The 27,831-nt window shown below is 42.2% G+C and overlaps 2 protein-coding genes across 3 annotated transcripts; one reads left to right on the top strand and one right to left on the bottom strand.

The window, feature by feature from the left end:
• LOC134210563 (trafficking protein particle complex subunit 8) lies at window positions 1–27,806 on the bottom strand. 2 transcript variants are annotated; one of them, XM_062686637.1, is made up of 8 exons: window positions 27,612–27,806; window positions 9,872–10,107; window positions 9,362–9,815; window positions 1,165–3,657; window positions 880–1,097; window positions 403–817; window positions 198–338; window positions 1–134 (listed from the first exon to the last, which is right to left on the bottom strand). In XM_062686637.1, exons 2-8 carry the CDS (start codon window positions 10,035–10,037, stop codon window positions 68–70), a joined length of 3,954 nt encoding a protein of 1,317 aa, XP_062542621.1. In that variant the 5' UTR covers window positions 10,038–10,107; window positions 27,612–27,806; the 3' UTR covers window positions 1–67. The 2 variants fall into 2 exon arrangements, with proteins under 2 accessions (XP_062542621.1, XP_062542620.1); XM_062686636.1 differs by having other exon boundaries at window positions 9,872–10,096.
• On the top strand, window positions 10,114–11,608 carry LOC134210564 (dynein regulatory complex protein 10-like). Its single transcript, XM_062686638.1, has 2 exons — window positions 10,114–10,497; window positions 10,549–11,608. The coding sequence occupies exons 1-2, from the start codon at window positions 10,183–10,185 to the stop codon at window positions 11,305–11,307; spliced, it is 1,074 nt and encodes a 357-aa protein (XP_062542622.1). The 5' UTR covers window positions 10,114–10,182; the 3' UTR covers window positions 11,308–11,608.
• Window positions 27,807–27,831: the final 25 nt, after the last annotated feature.

Raw genomic sequence — 27,831 nt, 5'->3', positions numbered from 1 at the left:
TACGCCTAATAAACTTTAAAATTTATATCCTAATTATAGAATCACAATAAATATCTACTGAAAAAAATTATCCCTTTGCCAGCAATTCTACAGATTGGAAGTTCTCTTCTAGGAAACATCGCTGAGCCACAAAACTGTAAAAAATATATGTTAATCAATTAGGAATTCAAGAACGGATAACATGTGTCGAAGCATACTTATTGTTGACACCCCATCCATCGTCTAATCCATCGTCAGGTTTTGGAATAACCTCATCTAAATTATCATAGATGCTGTAAACAACTTCATTATGCGTGAATATAACCTGCTGGTGGCGTTCCGAGGGTGGACAAAATACACTGAAATAAATATCAAGGTAAATGGCAATCTAATGGCGAGTCAGCCCACATGCAGGTCACTCACGCGTCATACAGGTTCCTGAGCTGAACGAAATGCTGCCCGTAGGCCTTCCGGGACGACCCATTATCGTTGATCTGCCCACTCCAGTTAACGCACACGGTCATGTGCCGGTCCAGACTCGAAATAATCTGATTGAACTCCTCGTTGTTGGAGCTTTCGTACACCCGGATGTACTTGGTTTCGTTCTTCATCAGAAAGCTGCCGGTCGCGTGGAAGCTAGGCAGACAGGCGATCATCTCGGCACTGGGCGCCCTAATTGAAACCGTTGACAGCTTATCGCTGATATACTCCCGGACATCCGTACCGAACTTGACTTCTTCCGGTCGTTTCTGCAAATTGCAACGCAGACTCAGGGTTTCATTGGTTTTGAGTCCGAAGCCCTCGACAAAGTGCTTTTGGTAGCCGGGGTTCTTGATATCTGCACAAAAAATGGCATTATGTTGAAAGGTTTAATATTTTAGTTCATATTACAACACTCACAGACAATCTTTCTCGGGTTCAACTGGTACGTCGAGCAGTACAGAACAATCTCGTTTACCGCAATTTCTGTCATCAGTGGATGGTGGACCTGATTGAGATTTTTAACGTTGACGTCGATGCCCAACTCGTTTGTCAGTGGATTACTGACGTTACAGTTGGCGTCCAACAGGAGCGATTCGTTCACGTTGAAGTTCCACGTGTGTCGGACCAACCGGTGCCTGAGAAATAATAATAATAAAAAGAAATGATCATCCTTAATCGCTTTTATTATGAATATTCACTTACTTCAGCTTCGGGTAATCCGCCGGCATGCCGTAGTAAATTAGCAGCTTGACGTTCTTTGGCCCCTTAACATATGGCGCCTGCAGCCAGATTGTACTCGTTTTCGTTTCCATTGGGCTGATAGCATTGCCCTCGCTCTCCTTGAAAGCCCTGAAGACGTACTGCTTTCGCGCTTCCTTCTCCTTGCCAAGATTTTCATTGACCAGATTGCGCAAATCCCGTAGGATGGACAACGGGATTTCCGACTCCTCTGGGTTGACGAGCACAAAACGCGGATTATCAATACAGATGTAGATGTCGTTTAGCACGTTTACACCCGCGTTGGTCATGTTGATCTGGATGGAGATCACCTCGCCGGCGAGGACTTCGGTGGGTGTTTGCGAGAAGCTGACATGCAACGCCGGAGCCGGTGGCAGGACTTCGATTTCCAGCTTGCGATCGAACTGGACCGGGCGATTGTCCTTGGCGTTGGAACGGATGGGGAGCGCCTCGAAGAGTTGCTTACCCCAAAGGGTTGCTGGCTCCGAAGTCCCGACTGCGGTAGATAATATCTTCCCAACGACTCCGAGGATTCGGAGCTGTCCGGTGCTTCTAGGTGTTATCTTCAGGGACACGGTCTTGATTTCGTATTCATTGAAACTTACCGAACTGACCGAAGTGGTGGCGACGACGTTTTCGATTTCTTTGCGCTCATCGGCGGTGACTTCACCCATGAAGAGCGGCTTGTTGGAGTAGATTTCCTGCGTTTCTTTGCGGAATTCCCACAGAATGTTGATGCTTTCAAACGCAATGGGAGGTTTGATTGCGTTTTCCAAATTGAATGATATCTCAATCGGTTCACCATGAACGCTACGTGGATTCTCCAGAGCATGCGATTCTTGAGTGAATAACGATTTGCTGGGTTTGAAAATCATGATGGATTTCTTGGAAGCACTCTGTACCAGCATCTCCTCCATTTTGTTCCAGATGTTTTCTTCTAGCAAACTGGAGTTAATTGTGAGGTTGGTGGCAGGAATGAACAAGGGATTGGCCACCGGAGGCTGAGACGTCACCAGGACACGAGTCATAGGTTGAACGATCTTTGGCAAAGATATGGTCAGGATATCATTCACGTCGTTTTTGGCCAGCAAAGCCTTCTGAGTTGCAAGGAAATCTTTTAGGAAGAATGCCTGCTGGGTCGCGCTCTGGAGACTGGAAGGACGCAATAGATGAGAGAGACAGTTACTGGCTTCGTCTAACTTCTTTAGGTTGATGGCTTGCTTGCCGATCGTATATTGAATGTGATCTTCGGCCAAGCTCCAACCTCGATTTTCGAACACCTGATACGCTTGTTTGTATGTGCGGAAGGAATGCTTCCGTTGTCCAGCTTTCGAGAACCGATGACCGGCCAGTACCGAGTGGAATGCGTACTTCCGATACTGTGGAGGTGTTGCCAGTAGGAAACAATAAGCGGCCTGCTCCAGCAGAAGCGCTGAACGTAGATCAGAATCTTCGCTGGTCATCCTGATCAATTGTTTGGCGGCTTCGTTGTAAAGCTTGGCCGTTTTAAGGCACTCCATAGAAAGAAGTGTTGCTCGGGTGGCGAATTGCGGCATCTTGCAGCTGTTCAGGTAGGTCACGATCGATTCTTCCATATAGTCGTACGTTTTCCGATTGGCCGTGCCTTGCATGTAAGCAGCGAGTGCGGCCATTTCCAGTGCACCTGCGTAGTATTGCCAGGCAGAATCCGCGTTAAAGTCACGCTTCGCCTGATGGTATGCCTGGAATGCTAGGGAATAGTGACCGAACATGAAGTAGAGATCTCCCAGCTTCCTGGTCTGCAGTTCGGTGGACTCATTGGTGTAAACCACAGCGTTCTGATTGGTGTTTGTTCCAGGTTTGTTGGTCACGAACCACCTTTTGGTTGCGCTAAGCAACGAACGACTAACGCCCTTTTTGTTCGAGATGGAGTCATTCAGAACACCTACCAACTTCTCCACGTACGGAATCAACGCACGCACCGCAAAGTCCTGAACGAAATGTTTCAAATTATCCAAATCTCCAGCCGTTAGAAAGGTACCGTGAGCGACATCGGTATCGCTTTCTACCGTCCACACGTTTGGATTGATGGTTTGCTGCGAAAGGCTGTCAATACTGGACGTCAAGCTGGAAGTCTCCTGTATCTCTATTCCGGTTTCCTGCACCGGGCTAAGCGGATGGGCGATCACTTCCCCACTGATAATGCCCGAATCGGACGCAGTACTGCTACCCCCCGGAGTGAGAGATGCCGTTTGGATTGTAGTCGGCATCGATGTCACTGAAGTGGCGTCCTGCGGAGTTTTTGGCGCACTATCGATATCGGACGACGGGGTCGGTTCCGTGCGTTGGTGTTTTTTTAGGTAACGCATCCAAGGATCGGGGCATTCCATGGGAGGTCCCTGATGGGAGTTGATCTGCAGTAGGAAACATTTGTGATCGCCGTAGGTTGATTTGAGACCATCGAAGGCTTGCTGAGCTCTGGAAAAAGGGTATCAGATCATTAGGCCGAAGGTCATTACGTCGAACGGTAATTAGGACCAGTACTGCAATTTCTCATTTTCAGTTAGAGATGTCACGCGATGTGTACGTACATATATGCTCCTTTCAATCTCTATTAGAAACGCGAAGGATGATACATATGCTACAAAAGTCCCAAAATAAAAAAAAATATTCCGCTACAGGGCATGACAGTGTGCAATATCTGCTTTATTTTTGTGTTTATCACCACTTTCAACTCGGTGGATTAAAGAAATATGATTAATTCATCGATTATTTATTATTCATTGCATATATCTATTAAAATAGTTTGGAAATTTTAATTTCAAAACAAATCATAACATCCCTTCATTACTGCCTTTCATGCGAAATTGATGAAAGAACCCACGATACTTTCATTTGGTCGCCCGAAATAGAAAGAGGCGCTTCGTCTTCTGTCTTATGACGATCACGATCTTTTGCAGGATGTACTGATTAGGAAAAATGAGAAGTGATGTATGAGGAGTGAGAAGTCAGTTCTTTTAGAGTCCTATAAGAAGAGTAACGTCATATTCCACTTTTGACAGGTCTCCTGCTCGTTTGGAACGCGCATTTGTATGGAACTGACAGCTGATTCTGTTCCAATTTTGACACTTGACGACACTGTTATTATAGTCACTGTAAGTTCTTTCTTTTTGCATCTTTCTTCTTCCTATAGAAAGTACGACATCTTTCCATCATGTCTATGATGCGGCGAAAAGGCGAAAAAGTATTATACCCGTTTCATTATAATGTATATTGATTCTTTGTGTCTCTCATTCCAAAAGTAAAGCTCGTAAACAGAAGTTGTGTTTTTCCCGGTCGTTTGTGTTACAAGTCCGTCGGAGTGTTGTCCACCTTGTAATCTGCCCGGATCGGTGATCTACGCTCTACAGGTCATGGACCCAGGACGGTGTAGTTAATCGAGTGAAATAGTGATTTGGGAAGATCCACAAAAGTGCGAAAAAATAGGCTGGAACGTGGTGTCGTGTGTGCGCATCCATTCGGTGACGGTAAAACGACGTGTGTAGTCGGTCGGTTGACAATATAAGTGTTTTTACGGCGCGTTCAGATTAAAAGCGATGAGTGAAAAGTTCTTATTTGCCCGATTGAATAACAATAATCAATATGGAAGACGCGAATGGAGATGCTTTTGAAGCGAGAAGACCGGTGGTACGTTATTGGCAGTGTAAAGCCTGTGCCGGCCACGAGCTCGTGGGAGAAAGACGATTCGAAGTGTCATGCGATTATAGTGTTGTACCTGGAAGACAGCCAATTGAATTTGGTAAAGGATGCCAAATCCGCCAAAGAAGTGTGGGATTGCCTACAGAAATATCATGAGAAAACTACCATGACGTCGCGTGTGTCCTTGCTTAAGAAGATTTGTAATTTGAACTTGGCCGACGGAGAAGATTTGGAAAAACATCTGTTTGATTTGGAAGAGCTTTTTATTCGTCTGGCATGTGCGGGCCAAGCGCTCGATGAGTCGTTGCAAATTGCAATGTTATTGCGGAGTCTGCCGGACTCTTATGGTGGCCTGGTCACGGCTTTGGAAAGCCGGCCAGAAGCGGACTTGACGATGTCGCTGGTTAAGCAAAAGTTGTTAGACGAGTATCAGAAGCGGGTCGACCGGAATACAGTGTCGGGTGAAAAGGCCATGAAGTTTAATCAGAGGGACCAGAAGAAGCGACTGTGTTTTCACTGTCAAAAACCCGGACATTACCGGAAGGATTGCCGACAGTGGCAGCAACTGCAGCATAAGAAAAGTGACTCGGAAACAGTGAATGGAAAGGCAGAAAAACAGAAGAAAGGTGCAGTGAAGGCCAAACTAACGGCTGAAAAGGACGTTCCGATTTGTTTCACGATCGGGAGTGCTCGTCGAAGTGGTTGTTGGTATATCGACAGTGGCTGCTCGAGCCACATGACCAATGATAGAGCTTTCTTTACCACTTTGGATGAAAGCAAAGCTGACGAAGAAAGGATTTCAAGTGAACTTTGTCGGGTCAGCATGTTCGATAGTGAGCACCGCCGGTAAAACTGTTGCATCCGGAGAACTGAGTGGAAATTTATTTGTACTGAAGACAGTGGAATACGCAAAGCTGAGTAAGGAGTTACAACATCTGCCGAACTGCCAACACATGTGGCATCGGCGATTTGGTCACCGGGATCCAGCTGTGCTGGAAAAGTTGAAAGCAGGTAACTTCAGCGTGGACTTCGAGATGAAGGATTGCGGTTTGCGGCAGGTATGCGATGACTGTCTTCAAGGTAAGCTTCCACGCACTTCTTTCCCTAAATCTTCCGAAACTGGAGCCAGTAGAATACTCGACCTTGTAACGTGACCCCAGGTGGCTGCAGGTATCTGATGACGCTTATCGACGATTTTAGTCGCTATACCGTCGTATGTCTTCTGCGACAAAAATCCGATGTAGCAGACTGTATAAAACGGTATGTGGCTCACGTTAAAACGCGTTTTGGAAGGGCTCCATGTGTTATCCGGTCTGACGGAGGTGGAGAATACGTGAAAGCATTGTATGAGAAGGAAGGTATACAAGCTCAATATACCGCAGCCTACAGCCCCCAACAGAATGGCGTGGCTGAGCGGAAAAACCGCGCGTTGCAGGAGATGGCAACGTGCATGTTGCTAGACGCAGGGCTTGGTAAACGATACTGGGGCGAAGCACTTATGACAGCTGCTTATGTCCAGAACCGGCTACCCTGGGAGGGAGCTCTCGATACAACACATCAAATTTAATATATACTGTTGTCATACAGCAAGTAAATTTTCAACAAGAAAAAAACAATCAACGTAGGAGGCACCTGAAAAGAATAAATTTGGTTTTGTGTGTTATTGTTGTTATATCGCCTGCAAACATTTTCTTGCTAAGAGTTTTGTTTTTGGCTCACACTGACAGCTGGATTTCGGCTCGGCTTGACACACACATTTTTCGAATCTGTTTCTCCCTCCCAGGCTACCTTCTCGTGCAATTGAAGACACCATACGAAAAATGGTTTGGCAAAATGCCAAAGTTGAGTCACCTACGAATTTTTGGGTGTTCGGCATATGTGCATATTCCGGACGAGAAACGGAAGAAATTCGACTGTAAATCGCGAAAATTGACTTTCGTGGGATATTGCGAAGACCGCAAAGCGTTCCGATTCTTGGACACTCAAACCAACACAGTCACGATCAGCCGTGATGCTCGCTTTATTGAGCAGCAGAACAACCCCCACATGGCAAAGCCAGAAGCGCAGGGAACGGAAGAAATCGGACATGATCCGGAATGGCCCGAAGCTGTATCGTCTCAGGAGGAGATAGTTGCTCAGGAAGAACACTGCGTTCAGGAAGAGAAGCGTTCCCCGGAGCATGCCGATCAAGATACGGATGAAGAATTCTACGGATGGGAAGACCAGGCTGGTGATATTACGGATGGAGAAGAAGCATCTGGTGATCAAAGAAGCAATGGTAAACGGTCAACGAGAGGGGTTCTTCCACGAAGGGACTATGAAGTCGATTAGCTCTGGTAGTTGAAGGTGATCCAGTTTCATATGAAGATGCCGTACAAGGATCGGAGCAAGATTTATGGAAAGCGGCTATGAAGGACGAGTACGATAGTTTGATGCAGAATGAGACGTGGACCCTTGTGGAGTTACCTGTTGGCCGAAAACCTATAGGCAGCAAGTGGGTCTTCAAAAAGAAAGAGGACAGCGCTGGAAACGTGACCAGGCACAAAGCCCGCCTAGTCGCGCAGGGGTTTTCCCAACAATTTGGAATCGACTACGATTCCGTGTTTGCGCCAGTTGCAACTCAAGTGTCGTTGAAAGTTTTGTTGACTGTCGCCGGTTATAAGCAAATGAAGGTTCGTCATTTGGATATTAAGTGCGCATATCTACACGGTCGACTGAAGGAGGAGCTGTATATGCAGCAGCCGAAAGGTTTTCAGCAACGTGGTCAAGAGAAGCTGGTGTGCAGACTTCAACGCAGTATCTACGGAGTGAAACAGGCAGCGCGGGTATGGAACGAAACAATTCGTAGTATCCTCGAAGCAATGGGTTTCAAGCAATCGGTCGCAGATCCGTGTCTGTTCACAAAGCATGTATCGTCTGGTTGGGTCTACATACTGATATATGTGGACGATATCGTCGTTGCCTGTATAGCGGAAGAAGAGATCACGAACGTGGAGAATGCGCTGAAAAAGAAGCTAACACTATCGTCGCTAGGAGACATTAGTTGTTTCCTAGGAATTCGTATACGGAAGGACAACAATGGATATTACTCTATGGATCAACAAGGTGATATTCTGAGGATTGCAAGTCGGTTCAATCTTGACCGTGCCAAGGGATCTAAAATTCCATTGGATACAGGCTACTACCGTAGCCGGGAAGGCAGCAAGCTGATGCCCGATAACAAGCAATATCAATGCTTAATCGGAGCGTTGCTCTATTTGGCCGTCAATACGCGTCCCGACGTGTCAGCCAGCGTAGCGATCCTCAGCCGACGAGTGAGCGCTCCAACGGAAGTAGACTGGGTGGAGCTAAAGAGGGTGGTCAGATATCTCGTTGCCACCAGTGATTATGCACTTCAACTAATCAGCTGCAGAGATAAGCCACTCAAACTAATTGGCTACAGTGACGCCGATTGGAGTTCCGATACCGATGACCGGAAGTCCAACACCGGATACGTGTTAAGGCTTGGACAAGCAACCGTAGGATGGGTGAGTCGAAAACAGACATGCGTCTCTTTGTCGACAATGGAGGCCGAATACATAGCCTTATCCGAGGCTTGCAGGGAAGCGCTGTGGCTACGAAAGCTACTTCAAGACTTTGATGAGAAGCAAAAAGGTCCGACTACTATGCTGGAAGACAATATTAGCTGCATCGACTTTGTAGCAATCGATCGTTCATCCAGGCGATCTAAACATATAGACACCCGTCTACATTTCGCCAAGGATTTGTCGGAGAAAGGCATTGTAGTTGTCGAATATTGCCCCTCGGAAACTATGATCGCAGACATCCTCATCAAGCCATTGGGAAGCTAGAAGCAGAAACAATTCTCGGAGATGATGGGCTTAACCGAGTCCAATACCCGCTAAAATATCGAGGAGGAGTGTAGAAAGTACGACATCTTTCCATCATGTCTATGATGCGGCGAAAAGGTGAAAAAGTATTATACCCGTTTCATTATAATGTATATTGATTTTTTGTGTCTCTCATTCCAAAAGTAAAGCTCGTAAACAGAAGTCGTGATTTTTATTTGCTCGTCCACCGTACACGCGAAATCTGAAAAGTTCCCGGTCGTTTGTGTTACAAGTCCGTCGGAGTGTTGTCCACCTTGTAATCTGCCGGGATCGGTGATCTACGCTCTACACTTCCTTCTTTTTCGTCTAACTTACTTCTTTTATCTTACTTCCTCATTCAAATTAATTTTTTATTATCTTTATTTTTTATTCTTGCCTTTTTATTTTTTTATTTTCGTTTTTTTTTTCTTACTTCTTCTTGACTCTTTCTTACATATTTCAACTTTCTTCCTTCATCCTTATTCCTTTTTCTTTCTTCATCCTACCTTCCCCCTCCTTTTTCCATCCTTTTCCATCATCCAACATTTTTCAAACTAAATCTCTCACATGTTGTTCAATTTCACAAATCGAGTTTCAGACATAGTAACACTTACTTGCTAATGTCTCCCGAACACCCATCATGCAGCATCACGTAGCAGTTCAGCGAATCGCCCGAGAACCACTTCGGCAACCGGGGCGGCGTAATGTTCTGCATCATCTGGATTTTTTTCGTCAACTGTCCAGCCACTTCCAGCGGATTCACGTCGATACTGGACACCACGATCATCGAACACAACAGATGCCTCGTGAACTCATGATCCGATGGAAACTGCACGGTCAAAAACGTTTCACGCCACTGCTCGAACCATGGCTCCGAAACCGGAATGTCCACGAAGCTACCGTCGTCCAGTTTGATGGCGCGCAACTTTTCCCCCACGGCAGACGTTACCGATTCGTTGAGCATCTTCTTGGCCAGGATGGTCTGCGGTGGGCGCCAGTTAACATCGCACACGTTTATTCGTAGGCCCTTGATCGACACGCTGGTTCCGGCCGTGTCGCGAAAGTGCGCTGCGAATTGATCAGAGTTGGTTGCGGTTCGAGGTTGCATTTTCAACGGTACTTACCATCGGAGGATAGCTTCAGAAAGGGTTGCAGCATCTCGACGAACGTCAAATTATTTTTCTGGCATAATTCCTCCGCTTGTGGGGAGATGATCGCTCCAACGATCGGGGAGAAGATGTTTTGGATCACCTCTTTTGAGGTGAGGTTTTGACCCGTTAGATGGATCATGGTGAAGGTCCCTCAGAAGAGTGATAGTTCCGATAGTTGAAGTAGGCTTTGAGCCGTCTCTGTAAATGAACTGACAGATATGGAGCTGAATGGCGTAGAAAAGGCATCATAAAAAGAGAATAAATAGGCGAAAAAAATCATAAAAATGGAGCAGGAATTCGCAAGAACAATCACATCTACAAGATGGACAGAAGATGCTGCATTTGGAGGACAAGATCCACCATTTGGGCGTGCTTTAGACTTTCAACAACGAAAGAAATGGATCGACCTTGTCATTAAAGAACTCAAAGATAATCTGAAACTGTTTTTCTCCGTTCTGATCGGTGTTCAAAATTTACGTAGTAGACAACAGCAAGCTGAACTATGGGGCGAAATCACTGAGTTATTGAAATTGGATGCAAATGACATGGTTGAAGGACTGAAGCGAATTTACCAAAAGCGTAAACTGTCTACATATGAGGTACTTTATCATTATCCATTTCAATGGGAAGGTCCTTAAAATCTTATTCAGATTCCAGAAAAGTATGATCACATTCTGCAAGCAGTTCGAAACCTTGGTGACAAACTGCCGATCGAGAAAGAACTACTCTTGCCCTTCAAACGACAATCTCATTCAGAAGATAAGCTAGAATGGATCACGGCCATCCTAGCGAACAGAGCAAGAATGCGGAATCTGAAGAAACGAATCCACTTGATGCATGCCGCTATCGAGGAAACCAATCTGGAGAATTTCGCGTTGACCGACCGAAGTCGTCGGGAAGTTGGGGAGATCATTGAGGAGTCCGAACTGAAGCTTACGGATGCTAAACTAGCGGATGACGTTGCGTTCGCACAGCTTCAGAAACAGTCAGCCAAGAAAAATCTAGACTTGGATCAAAACAACGAGTATCGGGATTTGTGCGACGAACACAACCAGAAGCGCCGAAAGATAACGAAACTCACGGTACAGTTGCAACTGTGGATGAAAAAGTACGACAAGTTCGTCGGCGAACCAATGAAGGAAATAAAGGTGCTGGAGGATGAAGTCGATCAGTTTATGGAATGGACGGAGACAGTCTACGAGCCGGAGATGGAGAAATACAACCAGCTGAAGGTTAGCGTCGAAATGTTTGAAATGGAGCGGTTTGAAGAACAAGTTGAGATGTTCAAGAAGGAGCACGCAGCTCGTGTTATACAGAGGGCATGGAGAGCGGCGCAAGAGAAACGCAAGAGCAAGAAGTCGAAGAAGAAAAAGGGGAAGAAAGGAACGAAGGGAAAGAGTAAAAAATAAGCAGTTCGTTCTTGTAGGGTATGTAGCAAGCGAGTTCAACGCAATGTGACTTAATATAATAAAGAAGTTGTAAAGGACTTTCATACGTTGTAGTAGAGTTTTCGAAATCCTTAGAACATACAGACCCTTAGCTGCAGGGATCCACACAGAGGAGATATTTATACATTTGTTTGACTTTGCACAGATTGAGCTTAAGTTGAGAGGATTAGAAACTAGAAGTTTTCATTATCCTACAGTCACTTCTATCGCTTGTTTCATACATGCAATAATAGCAGTGCTTTCCACTCTTTCGCCATCGGATTGCCGTTGACCAAATAAAACGGTCAATTCGGTAATAAAACTTACAGTTTTAAGTATTTTACTGATAAAAATAAATATTTTAAATAATAGCGAGATTTTTTATGAGTCATGTTTCTCCAGTAATTGGAGTCGTCGGTCGTCCAAATTTAGTTTTGCTTTGTGCGGAAGTAGTTTGCAGCTGAGAGAGAGAAGCCAGCTCACTGACAGATCGTTTATTTACTATGTCTTCTTCTTCTTTATTTGTGTGGAAACCGTGGAAACTCAACAAATCAAAGTAACATTTCATAACGTCGGAAGCAACATTTTTCACTCCAACAAAAACTTGTTCGAATTAGCTGATTTCAATGGTTATGAAATTTCTAACGTGGAACAAAACTTATTTCTCATAATACGGGATTATTCACATGAATAATTACGGGTTCAATTCACTGTAGCAGATATAAGAAAAGTTGCGAACATAAATTGCCAAATAAATAATTTTGGTTACGACCATTTGAAGTTGCATCGCAGTGTTTATTTTTCGGTTCGCAGTGACTGGATCGCGGTGACATTAGGATGAACGTAAATAAAGCGAGCTGTCTTCTCTCTCTCAGGTTTGCAGTAGCTATTAGGCAAGTAAGTACAGAGTACTGCGCGTCCGTTCGGTCATCCAAAACGCGAATCTCCTCAGTCTTCATATGCCAACGGGCGTGCATGTTTTAACTTTTAACTCGTCGCGAAACAGCGTATTAGTGTTATTTCTCATCCCATAGATCGCATCACTTACCGAAGTGAATCCAGATAAATTATCCTTTGTAACTAAAACGATATCCTATCCCAAGACAATCGTGGAGATGCTGTAACCGACGGTTTCAAATATTTAAGCATTGGCTCCACCAAATGCGGGTATTTGTGCGATCTCCTTTTCTTTAACGCCAAACGCGGCCTTTTTCCGTTTATTTAGGCCCAAAACCACAGACCAGGCGGCCCACGTGGACAAATCTTCCCGACTGGACCTTCCCATTTTCCCAGATGCCCCTGAGCCAGAAATCTACCCTGCTTGTTCTCCATTGGAGGCAAATGCAGAAGAGGGGTTTTCGACATTACAAGGGAGAGTCTAACGCTTTACCTCGAGAACAGTGTCGGTCAGTAGTTTGTCTAGTGCTAGTAGTCGACGCCATTGTGGAAGACGCCATCTTGTTCCGGACCACCCAAGAAATCCCGAGAATTCCCACCTGGCGAAACGGATAATCGGATAATCAACTTTCCATCCATTTGACTTTCCGGTGCGGCAAGCCGAGCCAGAGTTTCCTCATCAATATCTAAAGGAACAACCCGTTGCTTTGACCTGGCACGATCTGACACGCCAGTCGAGCGGGCGGTTTCGACGATCACCAATACCATTCAGTGGTTTCCCAGCAGCTCCATAAGTCAGTCCACGACCCACAGTAATCCGGAAAAAACCGTAAGTCGCTCTGGTTATTTTTAGTAGTTATAAGCCAAATTGTGTATTAGAAGTTATGATAGGAAAATTCGTGATCACTTAAGTAGAACAAAACTAGGTAACAATAGTTCAAATAAATAATGTTTGTCAGCAGTGTTGTCCTACACTCAGTGCAAAAAATTCTGCTCTTTGATTTTACTTCATCTAAACGATTTTATAGTCTTAACTAAGTAAGTTCAACTAATAGAGGGATATTTGAATTTACTAAATGTCATTTCGAACTGTCAAAAAAATGCACGCCAGAGCCAGAGTCTATTATATATAGAGTTACGCAAAGAGTGAAGCCAAATCTACCTATTGAACTGTCAAACCGTCTACCTATCGAGCAAAGTAAACAAATGCTTGTTGGTAAGGCGGAAGTATTGTTATCGCCTAATAATTATTATGGAGAATTAAAACGCATGAATTGAAATGTATTAGATTTGTTCTAGAAACAGCTTCAAAAAACTTCAATACACCCACCAATAAAGTAGCAACAAGAAACTCACGTGTTTGCACTCTGTGGGTGATTTGGTTATCGAATTAAAAAGCTTTAGCAGTGAACACTCCCGTGAAGTCACTTCAAGGGTTGACCAAAAATGAAAGTTGCAAACAGAATAACAAGATCATTCAGAATAAGTGTAAGAAGATCCTCTTTGCGCAACTCTATATAATAGACGCTGGCCAGAGCCACAGGAGCGCGCGCACTGGAAATACACAGCGCGCGCGCTCCTGTGGCTCTGGCGTGCATTTTTTTGACAGTATGACATGACGTTTAGAAAATTCAAATATCCCTCTATTAGGCTCTGTCTCATTTGGAGAATTAAACTTAAAAGTGACAGTTCAAAAATTAGCAAATAACCCAATCATAAGAATGGTTGGTGCTATCCAGCAATTCCAATAAGACATCGATGCAAAATGATTCGATATCTGTCAAAACTAATCTTGCTCTGCGAGCAGGGTTATTTGATAATTATTGAAATGTCACTTTTAATTTTAATTTCAGTTTAATTCTCCAAATGAGACAGACCCTTAGTTGAACTTATTTATCTAAGACTATAAAACCGTTTAGATGGAGTAAAATCAAAGAGCAGAATTTTTTGCACTGAGTGTAGGACAACACTGTTTGTCAGCATGTTGTATTACCCCAGAAAAGCCTAGTTATCTTTGGAGATAGAAATTTCTTAGAAGGCACACAATTTGCTAAATACCGTCCTTAATTCGATGCAAACTTCGTTAAGAGATAGTTTCTCACCCCTCGCTTCTTGACGTCTTCCAAAAGTTCGAAAACGTTCGATTGTGATAGCTATTCAGTTCCAACCCTAGTAAATGAACACCCTTTAAGTTCATTCAAAAATTATGTTGCGTTTATGCTGGGTTTGCATGTATATTGAACTGTCAACAATTTCGCATGAAACGAGTTTCCTAGCCACGTTTGGAACAAGGAACGTTATAAAGGAGTTATAATGCAGAGGTATACTCGCAATATGCTAAAAGAAAGGTGTGGAGGAACTCGGCGCTTAGTAGTGTTAGTAAGCTGTAAACGTAAATACAATTTGAGGAGAATGTCTGTGACGTCATACGGTTTCATTTAATTATTCAACCATAGTCTAATCTTTAACGTCTTTTTGCCGCTAACAAAACGAAAATATCATTCAAAGAAATTAAATACTAGCATCAACGGTAAGATCAATATACGCACTTCAAATCAGAACAATTTCGTGGTGAAATTAGTAGGTTTTCAACATTAATTAAGCATTCCTGCCATCTTCCGTGGGCATATTTTTTCCAGACTATAGACTGTAGACTACTAATACATAATTGCACATTATTTTTTACACTATAGTCCTATATTCTGGTTCCAATTTTGAGGCATGTAAATCACATAATGCTCATTATCCTTGGTATGCTGAAATGTTATCGAGGACATCCTGAAAAAAAGATCAAAAGTTATTTGAAACAGAATGAATTACCCTCACCACGGAACATTTTTTCCTGTTATTGATGGGATAACAATAACAAAATGCTGGTTACCCTTAGGCACGACGGTGCACTGCGCAACGCTTGGAGGGGAAACAGAAGAAAATTTAGTAACAAACTTTGTGACGTCAGCCGTCGTCAGGTGATTGAGACGTTGCTAAGCCGCGGAAGAAACGACGCACTACTACAAGTAATCTTCTGTGTAATACACAAAGTGATCACCACACCTCCTTTACATCATATTGCTCCTTTACATCATATTGGTATACTCGGTCCATAGTAGCAACGAGAGTCGGACTAACAATCCTTCCCTTCCTATATGACCGTAAGGACGTGGTCGGCGCCGTTATTGACTTTAGATATTTGAGCTCCCGAAACGTGTATATTGAGAATGGGTAGCTAAATACTCCCAAGCCCCATTTTTTGTGTTCTCTGAAAAATTTCGCAAGTTCAGTCAATCACGGAGTAGCAACTACGAATTGTGCGGTCATAATGCTCATGCTCATAAATAAAAGCGAGATTTTTTTTATGTTTTCCATACTCAGTGCAAATCCGAAAAAACGCTACCATAGTAAGCGTTGTATTTGTATGCAGTGTAATACAATCATTTGTTGCTATTCTTTGTAACCTGTTCGAACGCTTTTATTTCTATCAAGTTATGGGCCCAGGAGCTCTTAGCAGTTTGTGCAGCATAGCAATTGGCCGATAACAAGCCGAAAGTGAACATTTTTTATCCAAAAGTTTTCTGAAGTATTTCCATGAGAAGAACGGGTGATGGATAAGATAAGTGAACAATGTCCAAGCAGCAGAGTTCGAGCATAGAGTTTCGTTCAGCAGCGTGTCACATCAATCTCTGGAGAAGCCGTAGGAATCGATACTTCCTTTGTTTGGTTGATGACCATACACGGATGGCATTCGTGTACCTTCTAAAGAAGAAGTCTGAAGCCGAAGAAAAAAAAACAAAGACTTTATCAGCTTCTGCCGGACGCAGACTGGAAAAACTCCCAAGGTGCTACAGTCAGACGGTGGCGGAGAATTTATCAGCAAGGATTTGCAGGACTACTTGCGGACAGAAGGCATCGTAAGCCAGTTCAGCGCGCCCTACTCGCCACAACAGAATGGCGTATTAGAGAGACGAAACCGATACATGCTGAAGGAGATGGCACTCTGTATGCTGTTGGAGGCGAAATTGGATCAAAAGTACTGGGGAAAGGCGATTCTGACGGCAACCTATATTCAGAATCGGGTTGTTTCTAGGTCCATTGGAATGAGTCCCTTCGAGAAGTGGTACGTAACACTTCCATCGTACGAACACTTTCGGATTTTTGGTTGCGAAACTCCAGCCGAGATACGCAAGAAAATACTTCAACGAGCACAAGGCCCATGGCTGTTGGATATGTTGCTCGGACGGATCACCATCAGCCGAGTATCACCGAGCGGAAGCTGGAAGCAACTGAATCGACTCGACAGTCGAGTTAGAACCGCCATCGGGCCCGGTAGTGTCACGTGCCACGTGGCACCTGCAGCTGAACCCGAGGAAGGGCCTGATAAAGAAGAAGATATGAACCGGTATGGATCGGCTGAAGAATTGTACTACGGTGAAGAGAACGTCGCTGCTCCGGGAGAGGGAATCCAACGTGAGAGCTCACGTTGCTCTACCAGAGGAGTATTGCCAGTATGTTTTGATGACTATTTTGTTAGCATGGCAACGAGCGGGTGAAGGCCAGACTTGTGGTGCAAGGCTACATCCAACGATTCGGGTCGGATTTCGAAGAGATATTTGCTCCTGTGGCAATGTGTTCAACATTTCGAGTACTGTTGACTGTAACAGGCCATCGTCGGATGCACGTGAAACACTTAAACATAAAATCAACGTATTTGTGCGGAAAGCTGGATTATATAGGTGGTGTATATGCGTCAGCCACCGGGATACGCAGTGCAGGGGAATGAGAAGAAAGTGTGCAAGTTAAAGCGTAGCATCTACGGATTGAAGCATGCTGCGAGGGTTTGACATAATGCAGCGTACACACCAGTCAAGCAGTTTGACGAACATTGACTCCGCCCCCAAGAAAACGCTTCGGATGCTGCTTTGTTTGAACGTGTGTGAAGTTGTTCGAACAACCATTTGACAGTTGGCGGCTCGGTTGGAAAAAAATAAAACGGTTTGATTTTAGTTTGAGTTGCGTTGTCGGGGGCGGAGTCAAGGTTCGCCGAACATGTTTGAGCATTTGTAGTGAAGTTGCACAAACCCCCATATATTTTTTGATGGTTGGTGCTGAAGTTGGCGCTTCGGTCGTTCGTGTGTGATATTGTTGGTCGAATAAATTGATTGTTCGTGCCGCTGTTGGTAAAACTTGATGGATGTTTGAACAAACGAGAGGTGGAGTCAATGTTGGTCAAACTGCTTGACCGTGTCCGTGTTGACCGCTGACGGACATACTCAAGCAACTTGGATTCGAGGAGTGTAATTCCGATTCATGTTTATACCGTAAACGGTGTAGCAAGAACGGGTGAATGTATTTGATAATATATGTGAATGATCTGCTGCTGGTGCGCACAGGAGGAGGAAATTGAAAAGTGGCAAGCTTTGCAGGAACGGCTGAAGATAACCAGATTAGGTGGCATAAGAAGTTTCTTAGGAATCCGTGTGCGAAGGAATTTGGATGGTTTCTTTGTGATTTTCTCAGAAGGCATTAATCGAGAAGTTGGTGACAAGGTTTCGTCTGGAAAACGCTAAGGGATCAAAGTACCCAATGGATCCGGGGTACTACAAAGTGACAGAGAGTAGCTCAAAATCGGTTGTCAATAGTCGTCCGGATATCGCGGCGGCGGTTGAAATCCTGAGCCGAAAAGTCAGTTGCCCATCAGCTACGGATTGGACCGAGGCAAAATGTATAGTACGATACCTTATACACACAGTTGACTACGGATTGACGCTTGGAAACATTGATCGCGAGTTGCTGTTGTCGGGTTTCTGTGATGCTGACTGGGCGGGCGATAGTGCTGACCGAAAATCGTGCACTGGATACGTGTTCCGCCTAGGAGGAGCAGCCGTTACTTGGGTGAGCAGAAAGCAAAGATGTGTTGCTGTATCGACCATGAAGGCTGCATATGTGGCCCTCTTGGAGGCTACGCAGGAGGCCATGTGGTTGTGTAGGTTGCTAGAGGAGCTGAACGAAAGTCAACAGAAACCAACCATTATCTATGAGGACAGCTGTCTGGATTTCGTTGCATTGGATCAGCAAAAGAAAAGGTCTAAGTATATTGACATGTGGTTCCACTATACTAAAAGCTGTTGTACTGTGCTTCGGGGTTCATGCTTGCGGCATCTTGACCAAGCCGCTTGGGTCAATTAGGTTCTAAAGCCAAGGATGTTAACGATCATTCAGTAATTTGCGTTCGACCATTTAGTAGTTTGTCAATAACACATTCCAGAAGCTGAATTTCAAAATATGTTGTATGGTGGACTTCTAGTGCGAAGATTTTTCTACAACTTTGCCTAATGGTTCGTTATTAGAATTCAACTAATAACGGAGTTAGAGCGCTAGTTGCAGTAACTTAAACTAAATGATTGGAATTTTGTTATCATTTAGTCTAAGTTACAGAAACTAGGGTGGGTGTACCAATTGTCGCCATACATAAGAACAACTATTTTTTAAAAAATAAGTAAAAGGCATGTGGGTGGACTTTATATATCAAGTGAAAGGTTTTACTTCCTGCTCCTTAGAACAGCTGTGAAAACCACAATAAAATTTGTTATAATCATCAAAATTGATTAATCCATAATAGGAACGCATGCACCAGTTATGGCACTATTCTTAATTTTGGTTCCCTATTTGGCAAATCCCATTGTTTTCTTATGGGACTGGCCAAATAGGGACCACTAGTGCGACAACTGGTGCAAAGGACGTCAAAAATTAAGCAAAATCAATTTTTACAATTATGCTTTGCTTGTTTTGGAGGAGATCAAAGGTTTTATCGTATCATATGAATATGCTTTATCGATATGAACTTGGGTTGCGGCGATTTGATTGGCCATTTGGCATTTAAAGCACTAATGCGACAACTGGTGCTATAGCCACAACTGGTACATCTAGCCTATATAGCTATAACTCCGTTAATAATGGAATTCAAACAACGAACCATTAGGCAAAGTTGTAGAAAAACCTTCGCACTAGAAGTCCACCATACAACATAATTTGAAATTCAGCTTCATGTGTTATTGACAAAGTACTAAATGATCGAACGCAAATTACTGAATGATCGTTAACATCCTTGCCTAAAGCCCTACCTCGCTTATGATGAACCGATGTTATAAAAATTCTGGTAAATGTCTAAATCAGTAAAAATAATACTACCAGCCAACATAGACGGAGTTACTGATACCGATTGGCAGAAAGGCGTGGAATCGAACATCTAGGAAGATTGGCCTATTTGCCGCACCAATGTTATGATGAATTTATTAAGAACTGAGCATGAGCATGAGCATGAGCATGATGACCGTGCATTTCGTAGTTGCTACTCCATGATCGACCAGAACAATCGCAATTGCACAGGGAACCAATGGATGGAAGCATGGGATTTGCTCTCCAACCTCAATGTGCACAGTCCGAGAGCTCTAGTATTTTGAATGGTCGATAACGGCGCTGGCCACGTCCTCACGGTCATCGGGGATGGGAAGGAATTGATGATGCAGTCACTCGCCCACTGCAAGCCGAGAACACCTCTGCACTCGCCACGAGTTCCTGCGGAATTTTATTGGAATCTGGGGTTAGGTTTTACGGCAGAGGTTCGTCTTGGTTAACGGGTTGCCAATGTGATAGTAATGAAAGGGTGGAGTATAATTCTAATTGGATGCCGAAACGAGTTTTTTTTTTTGGCTCATTTCGAATTCTAACAGTTACCTGTTAGAACTAATCAAGTTATAGGTGTAGGGAGATAGAAGGGATGGAAACGGGATGAAAGCCCATTTCCAGTTCTAGCGATTGCTAGAACATGAGAAATATATGAAAAGATACAAAGTAGGAGGAATGGAACGGGCCTGGGATTGAACCCACGACCTCCTGCGTATGAGGCAGAAGCGGTAGCCATATGACCACCAAGCCCGTTATTATGATGAATTTATTAAGAACTTGCGAAAAATACCCAGATTTGTTCGGGTGTTGCAAATGTCACATCGAACTATTTGCAGCACCGCACTCTAGATCAATTTCCGTGCGTTTGTTTTGTCTTGCTAAACAGCTGACCCAAAATTGTATTCCAATGATTTTTTATATTTCCCCGTTAAGTTCACTAACTTTTTGTACGTACAAACATTGCGGATCCCAAAACGAATCGATCAGGGAAACAATCTTGCAAGTCGATCAATCCGTTTGCGAGTTAAATCATCAGGAAGGAAATATCAACTTATTTTTATTATATACAGTGAGTCCAAAAAGTATTCGTCTAGCTGTGTGTTTTCTAGAAAATGTCAAAGATAGAATCTAGTAAGCTCAAAAAATTAAAACTATCGATTACATTGTGTAGCAAATTAATCAATTCAACTTTATTGTTAAAAATCAAACAGAAAAATAAAACAATAACAAAACAAAGGTAACAAAACATAACAATTCATTAAATACGGACTCAAAAAGTATTCGTCTACTCAGGTTTAGCGCGCTTTTGAAACGAAAACAAGAGTTGTAGAATGGAATTCAATATTTCGTTGGATTCCCCTGTGTATCTATAACGGGCTGTAGTTCTTGTGGCATGGAACTGACCAAATTAGTCGTAACGGGGGACGGAATATTCTTCCATTCTTTTTTCAACACTAATTTTATTTCGTTGTTGTTGGAAATATGACTTTCACGAATTTCACGAAAAGTTTGTCGTCCAGAACCTTCCAATGGAGTTAAATTGGATTCATATCTGGGCTCTGAGGAGGCGTTTTGAGTTGATTGGGGTATTATAGAGTTGCTACAGCTCAGTACTTTGGGCTGCGTGCTTGAGGTAATTATCACCCTGTAAGATGTATGTTCCCTGTAAGCCCAATTTTTCAGCACTTGCGTCAAAATTTTGCCTCAAAATACGGATGAACATTTTGTGATACATAATTCCTTCAATAATGTGAAATTTTCCCACACCGGTTGCGCTCAAGCACCTCAGAGACTATGACGGAGCCCCCACCATGCTTTACTGCTCAAAAGAGATTCTGCGGCTCTATCTCAATATTCCTTTTCCGCCATACCATACATCGGCCATTTGATCCAAATACGCTGTACTTGCTTTCGTCAGATAACATGACTTGATTTCGAAAGTCATCCTTCTTCCAGCGATGTTTTTAGCTGAAATCGAGCTGTTTTTGATAATTGGATGGCTCACTTGAATTTTCTTCCGTGATACTCGCCCATTATACCCATACTTTTCACAGGTTTTTCTGTTCGTATTGGTTCATATCTGAGCACTTCTTCTCTCCAACTCACTTGCCTATATGGGTGAACAAAAGATATTTTAGTTACTAGATAAAGATTGTCGCTACTGTTCCCTTTGTTCTGCTGTCCGAAACATGTGTGGTACATACCTGTCAAATCGTATGGATTTTCCATCTTTGACATTTAGCTCCCCTATCCTCGCCAGCAAAAGATGTTCCGGACAGCGACGACAGCGACAATCTTTATCTAGTAACTAAAATATCTTTTGTGAACTCGTTTTTGAAGATTTTGTTTATTTTCCGTACAATAAATCGCTCATCGTTATCAGTTTATCATCGCTGACGACCACTCTGTTATTTGTTTTGCTAGATTTTTGTGGCGCTGATGCGATCAATCACCAATTAAATGGTTGAATTCTTGCTACCCTTGGTCTACCCACATTTCTTGCAAATTCATAAGTCAACTTGCACTAATTATGCAGGCGTAGAATAAGTTTTTTTTCATTTGGACTCATCTTTTTACTTTTCCCACCCATTGTGCTTCTTTTTTCCGCGCCAAGTTCAAACAAAACAAAAACATTATTTGATCTGTCATTGAATATTGACAAAAATGTTGCAAGACATCACTAGAGTGTGTTAGGGGCAAGCCAGAGTAAACGCGACGTGCGATGCGACGCGACGCGACAGTGCAATTTGACAGCCTGTTGATAATGATTGTTATTCTTTTACGTGAGTCGCGTCGCGTCGCATCGCTCGTCGCGTTTACTCTGGCTTGCCCCTTAGTGTAACTACATGCGAATAAAACTATTATATTCGTGTTTCACTCGATTTTTTTTTGACGTAAACTACGTCTAAGGGGAAGACTCAGATACAGGGTGTAAAACCGAAATTTCCAAATTCGATTTATAATAATTATAATTTTCTTAAAGTGCAACCGTTAGGAACTGGAAAATTCTTCGGTGAAATTTTCTAGCGTAATTCGGAGTTGAATGATTTTAGTTATTGAGAATGTTGATATTAGACGAACTTTCTTCATAGAACAAAGCAAAATTGTTTGGCACCGGTAGCGGAATCATAGCATTAGGGCCGGTCCGAGCATAGGCCGTCATCGGAAGATTGCTACAGCAATTTATTCACTAATGTGGCGTTTGCAACGATTTGGATGTTGTCGGCACAACATGAAATTTTCCCGCGAGACTAATTTTGTATTTTTCCTGTTGATTGAAAAAGAAATCGGTTCCGAGATGAACTTTATTCAAAGCGCTAACGCTAAAGAGCCCCGCACATAGGATACGTTTGCGTTGCGTTTGACACATTTCCCATGAGAAAACTGTCAAACGCAACGCAAACGTATGCTATGTGCGGGGCTCTTAACGCCGGTAGTTGAATCCCAAGCAAGTATCGGAAGGAGACCATGCAAACAATTGATTCGCATTATGACTGAAAAAAAAAATGTATGGCGTCAGTATTGATGTTTGCTACAGATTTTTTGACGTAAACTTCGTCTAAGGGGAAGACTCAGATACAGGGTTTAAAACGGAAATTTCCAAATTCGAGACTGTCACAAAAATTAGGATAGATTTCAAACGCTAATAGCGTCTTTATCTTATTTTCGACATTTGCTTATCAATCGATTCGGAAACCCTTCAGCAATTTGCCAATTCTATTGATACTATTGATTATCATTAATGCTTAATTTTTTGACGTAGGACTTACGTCTTTCATTACAGTTTGTGACAGCAGCGCGGACGGACGTGCTTTATGCTCGCGCATTTTTCTCGCATTTTTTTACTTACACAGCATGCAATCGCCAGTGGAAGAGCTCCCGGTGGGACTGCGAGTGTGCGTGAAAGAAGAGGGCGCATTTTTTTGTCATTCTATGCACGATGATGGTCGGATGCAGTGGTGTCGGTTACGATCGATGCAATCGCCCACCGCATCACTCGGAGCTCACGGCTAAACACCGATGATGGCTGACGCTGCGAGGGCAGCGGTGGTGGATGTATAGAATGATAAAAATAGCCCAGGGAAAGTGATTGGTTTAAGGTGACTCGGGGAGGCACTACACACCGTGTTATTTTTCCCAAGATTTTTTTATGTACAGGTTATCCAACTTCGTCGGTTGATGGGAATAACCAGCGCGGGGGGGGATCATAAATTTTCAGTGCAAAACGTAAAAAAAATTCCATACAAAAATCCAAGATGGCTGAGTTGGGGATATTGACAAGTCGGATAACCTGTACATAAAAAAATCTTGATTTTTCCTATCTTTTGTCTCTTTCTAGCATTGCCACCTCGTAATTTTGGAGCGGCGTATTTCTGTTTTCAGTTGTTTGATGTAACTGTAAATGTATTAGCATGTAGATTGCGAGAAAGCACGCACCGGTGATAATTTTTCAAAATCATATTTGTTGTAGAAAAAAATAAGGCATTCAATGATGAAAATGATGACGATTTAATGATTATTTGTGCTTCCCGTGTCACCTCAATAATCCTCATCATTCCGGGATGGGAATATGTCATGGCATATGGCTGACCATATGTTAAGTTGTGCTAGACGACAAGTACATTAAAACAGGGTTATACCATTACAGTTCTGATTCCTTAGCCAAAAAAAACAACTACAATACTGATCAACTGAATACAGAAATTTGATTAAAAATAACTATTTTCATTCATTCGCAGAAGGCATTGGCAATTAAATGATACACATTTGCTTGAGTTCATAAGGGTTTAATAGTTAGAAATAAAGCGAAGCTAATTATGTATTTAAATGTTGGTTTTATTTCTAGAAGTTTTGAAAAAACAAATCGCTAATTATTCTACATAGTATGAATGTAGTCGTTTCCAATACCTATACCAATCAAACCTCATTAATTCAAAAGTTAAATGTAAATACGATTATTCAAGTCCTACGTCTACTCGCGGTTATGTTTAAAACATTACCCATTACTTTTTTTCTACAACAACTTCTACTACGTGCTTACTCGCAATCTACATGCTGATACATTTACAGTTACATCAAACAACTGAAAGCCGAAATACGCCACTCCACTCCACGTGTAGTGCCTCCCCGAGTCACCTGAGCCACTTTCATTGATGGTAGCCGATCGTTAGTACTTCATATCAAATATCATATCATAGCATATCAAAGAATATTGTGGCCAAATTTCATAAAATTTGGTCAACAAAAACCCCCCTGACAATAGTAGAACTAAACCTGTAAAAGCCGTCATTCCCCCTACTTCATACAAGAAAATTTAATCTGAGCGCTGCTAATGTTAATGACGACGACCGCGCGACCCACACCATCGCCGGGAATAAAATTTCCGGTAGGAGCTCCGCCGATGGCGAAGGTGGTACCACGGTCTGCTCTTCGCAACATCTCGAATGAAATGGCTCGCGCGCGCGGAAGAGCTGCTTTCTTTGAATCAATAAAGATGAACCTGTAGCCACGCTTATTTGGTGAGTGTGTGACGATTACACAATATTTGCAGTCATACCGGACAACAAAGAGGCGGGACTAATGAGCCATATTTATTGATTATAAGAAAACTGCTCTCCCGCGCGCGCGTGGCCCATTCCAGTTCGAGACAGCAGCACGTACGGACGTGTTTTTTGTTCGCGCATTTTGACGTTAACTACGTCTAAGGGGAAGCCTCGGATACAGGGTGCAAAATGAAAATTTCCAAATTGGGGACCGTCACGAAATTATGTAAGATTTCAAACGGTAATGGCGACTTTATCTTTCGACGGATTTTCGAGATTTTGTTATTAATAGATTCGGATTCTTTCCACCAATTTTCTAATTGTATTAAAACTATTCATTATCAACGGCAAACTATGAAAAATGTTATTTCTTTCCAAATCGGGTGAAAAATTCAGAAATAATCAATCCCGTTCATAAATCCCCAACACGGACATCAGATTGCAGTAAGGTACGGGTCTTTTGATCCACTGCTTCGTTTTTCCTGTGTATAAAAAGCCCCGTGTTTCGCGTGCGCGCGTCATTTTCATTCTGGATTTCATGGAAAGCAGACCAAGGCGTCCAGAAGCGGTCCTAGCGACAACGGCTGTGGTGGTGCGGATAAAAATTTTTCGTTCGATAGTGGTGGCGGTCGTGGCAACAGCAGTACATCTTTACATCCGTGTTACAAGCAGCATTTTTGGATCTGGCAATTAACGGCGTGCGTAGAGCCGAATCATCAGATTCTTCATTTCACCAAACTGTTTTACGTAGTTTACGTCGGGCGGTCGTGTCTTGTACACAACCCTTATGATTTTTCTAAATAGACGAATACTTTTTGAGCGAGCGAAATTGACGAAATTTAGATATTCTCTACATACTAGAAAAAGTAATTGAAACTTCTATTTGTTTTTGAATAATAATCATGTGTTGATAAGTTTTTTACCAAATTTAGAAGAAAGTTTTTTGATTTCACTTCTATCACGCCTAAGTTTTACATTTTACTAAAGAATATGCAGCTAGACGAATACTTTTTGGACCCACTGTAAGATTAACGCTTACGAAAAAATAGTTGAAAATTACATCAGACCCAATTTTTAATGCCTCGTTTGATTTTTTGGAAAGTAATAGCTATTCGTTCGATCTCAAAACCAACATATTAGCTCAGGTACTTTATTTCATTTCGAGTACTTGTGCATGGTTAACATACGCCTAAATAGTAGACCTCTTCATGTTTTCAAAAAGTATCAAAAATTCAACCGGTCAGCCAAGCATCACAATTCTCATGCTAAAATAAGTCTCCTGTCAAATTTTCAGCTAATTCGGATAAAATTTCGAGGTGGCTCAAGTCGATTCAGTGGTTTTGGGCTATTTTCAATTTTGGAAAAAATCTAACAAGAGATATAAACGTCGAAAACTATCGCAACAACCTCTATACGGAAGCTTTTGGTGTGCTCTACAAGTCTTGTGAACATTGCAATTCGTTCCTTTCACGTTTTGTCCATGTTAAAGTGATTTTCAAGCTTTTAAGTGCATAAAAATACTGTTTCCCCCATAAGTCGTTGTTCTACAAAATTCTTGAGTTTATGACAAATAATTGTTAATTTATTATATTATAGTTTCTATTTTTCCCTGGAAATTTGAGTAATATAATAGCCCATGTGCGATTTACCGTTAAATTCTTAAAAATCGGAAGCTGAACATTTGTCATAAATTTGCACGCTGAGATTTCTTCAAACAAGTTGTTCAAACAAAGAAGCTTCGATTTCACTTGTTACTACAATGCACTCAATGTTAAAAGCATGCAGACATATGATGAATTGACCAAATTTGGAAGTCGTTTGTTGTAAGCATCAAATATCTTATGATTTAATTTATGTTTTGTTCGAACAACTTGCTTGAAGAAATCCTAACGTGCCAAATTTATTACAAATGCTCAGCTTCGGATTTTTAAGAATTTAACGGTAAATCACACATAGGCAATTATATTACTCAAATTTTTAGGGAAAAAAGAGGAATAATAATCTAATAAATTAACAATCATTTGTCATAAACTCAAGAATTTTGTAGAACAACGACTTTTGGGGGAACAGTATTTTTATGCACTTAAAAGATTGAAAATCACTTTAACATGGACAAAACGTGAACGGAACGAATCGCAATGTTCACAAGACTTGTAGAGCACACCAAAAGCTTCCGTATAGAGGTTGTTGCGATAGTTTTCGACGTTTATATCTCTTGTTAGATTTTTTACAAAATTGAAAATAGCCCAAAACACTAAATCAACTTGAGCCACCTCGAAATTTCATCCAAATTAGCTGAAAAATTGACAGGAGGCTTATTTTAGCATTAAAATTTGTGATTCTGGGCTGACCGATTGAATTTTTGATACTTTTTGAAAACATGAAGAGGGCTACTAAATAGTGTTTCAATCTAAATATTACCAACTGTTCATTTTATCACATCTTTCCCTAACATGTTAAGCAATGATTAGAGATTTCATTTCAACCGAATCATACCGTATATTTAGACTCGCAAAATATAAAAACATGTTGGAAAATTAATCTACATTTTCTCTATTAATATATCCAACACTATAAGTTTTTATTTTAAATATTAAAATGTTTTATCACTATATAGGAAAAAATAGTGTTCGTGAAGGCCTACATTATGCGCATATACCTTACCTAAGAAATTTCACTTGATCAATCGCTGTTGTAGTTTGGTGATAAGAATCAGTCTATTGCAAGTTTTCTCGCACTTCAGTTAAAATTTCATTAACCTACACTCGCGGATCAATATTTTTCAGCACTAAACCAGGAATATATCCTTAAATTATAATGTTTCTGCAGGAAATTTAATTTTTGCCTTCCAACTCACTCACTACTGCACAAAATCGATTCAAAA

The sequence above is a fragment of the Armigeres subalbatus genome, chromosome 2 (genome assembly GCF_024139115.2).
Source record: "Armigeres subalbatus isolate Guangzhou_Male chromosome 2, GZ_Asu_2, whole genome shotgun sequence".
Taxonomy (NCBI): domain Eukaryota; kingdom Metazoa; phylum Arthropoda; class Insecta; order Diptera; family Culicidae; genus Armigeres; species Armigeres subalbatus.
The sequence above is the reverse complement of the archived record's forward strand: the minus strand, read 5'-3'. Positions and strand labels throughout refer to the sequence as shown.

What these genes read in the sequence shown, in the direction of transcription:
- LOC134210563 (XM_062686637.1), bottom strand. Translation starts at nt 10,037, where the DNA reads ATGATCCATCTAACGGGTCAAAACCTCACCTCAAAAGAGGTGATCCAA. An exon ending in TCTGAAGCTATCCTCCGATG is followed by an intron (nt 9,816 to 9,871) that starts GTAAGTACCGTT and finishes ATCAATTCGCAG; the next exon opens with CGCACTTTCGCGACACGGCC. An exon ending in GAACCCGAGAAAGATTGTCT is followed by an intron (nt 818 to 879) that starts GTGAGTGTTGTA and finishes TTTTTTGTGCAG; the next exon opens with ATATCAAGAACCCCGGCTAC.
- LOC134210564 (XM_062686638.1), top strand. Translation starts at nt 10,183, where the DNA reads ATGGAGCAGGAATTCGCAAGAACAATCACATCTACAAGATGGACAGAA. An exon ending in GTAAACTGTCTACATATGAG is followed by an intron (nt 10,498 to 10,548) that starts GTACTTTATCAT and finishes AATCTTATTCAG; the next exon opens with ATTCCAGAAAAGTATGATCA.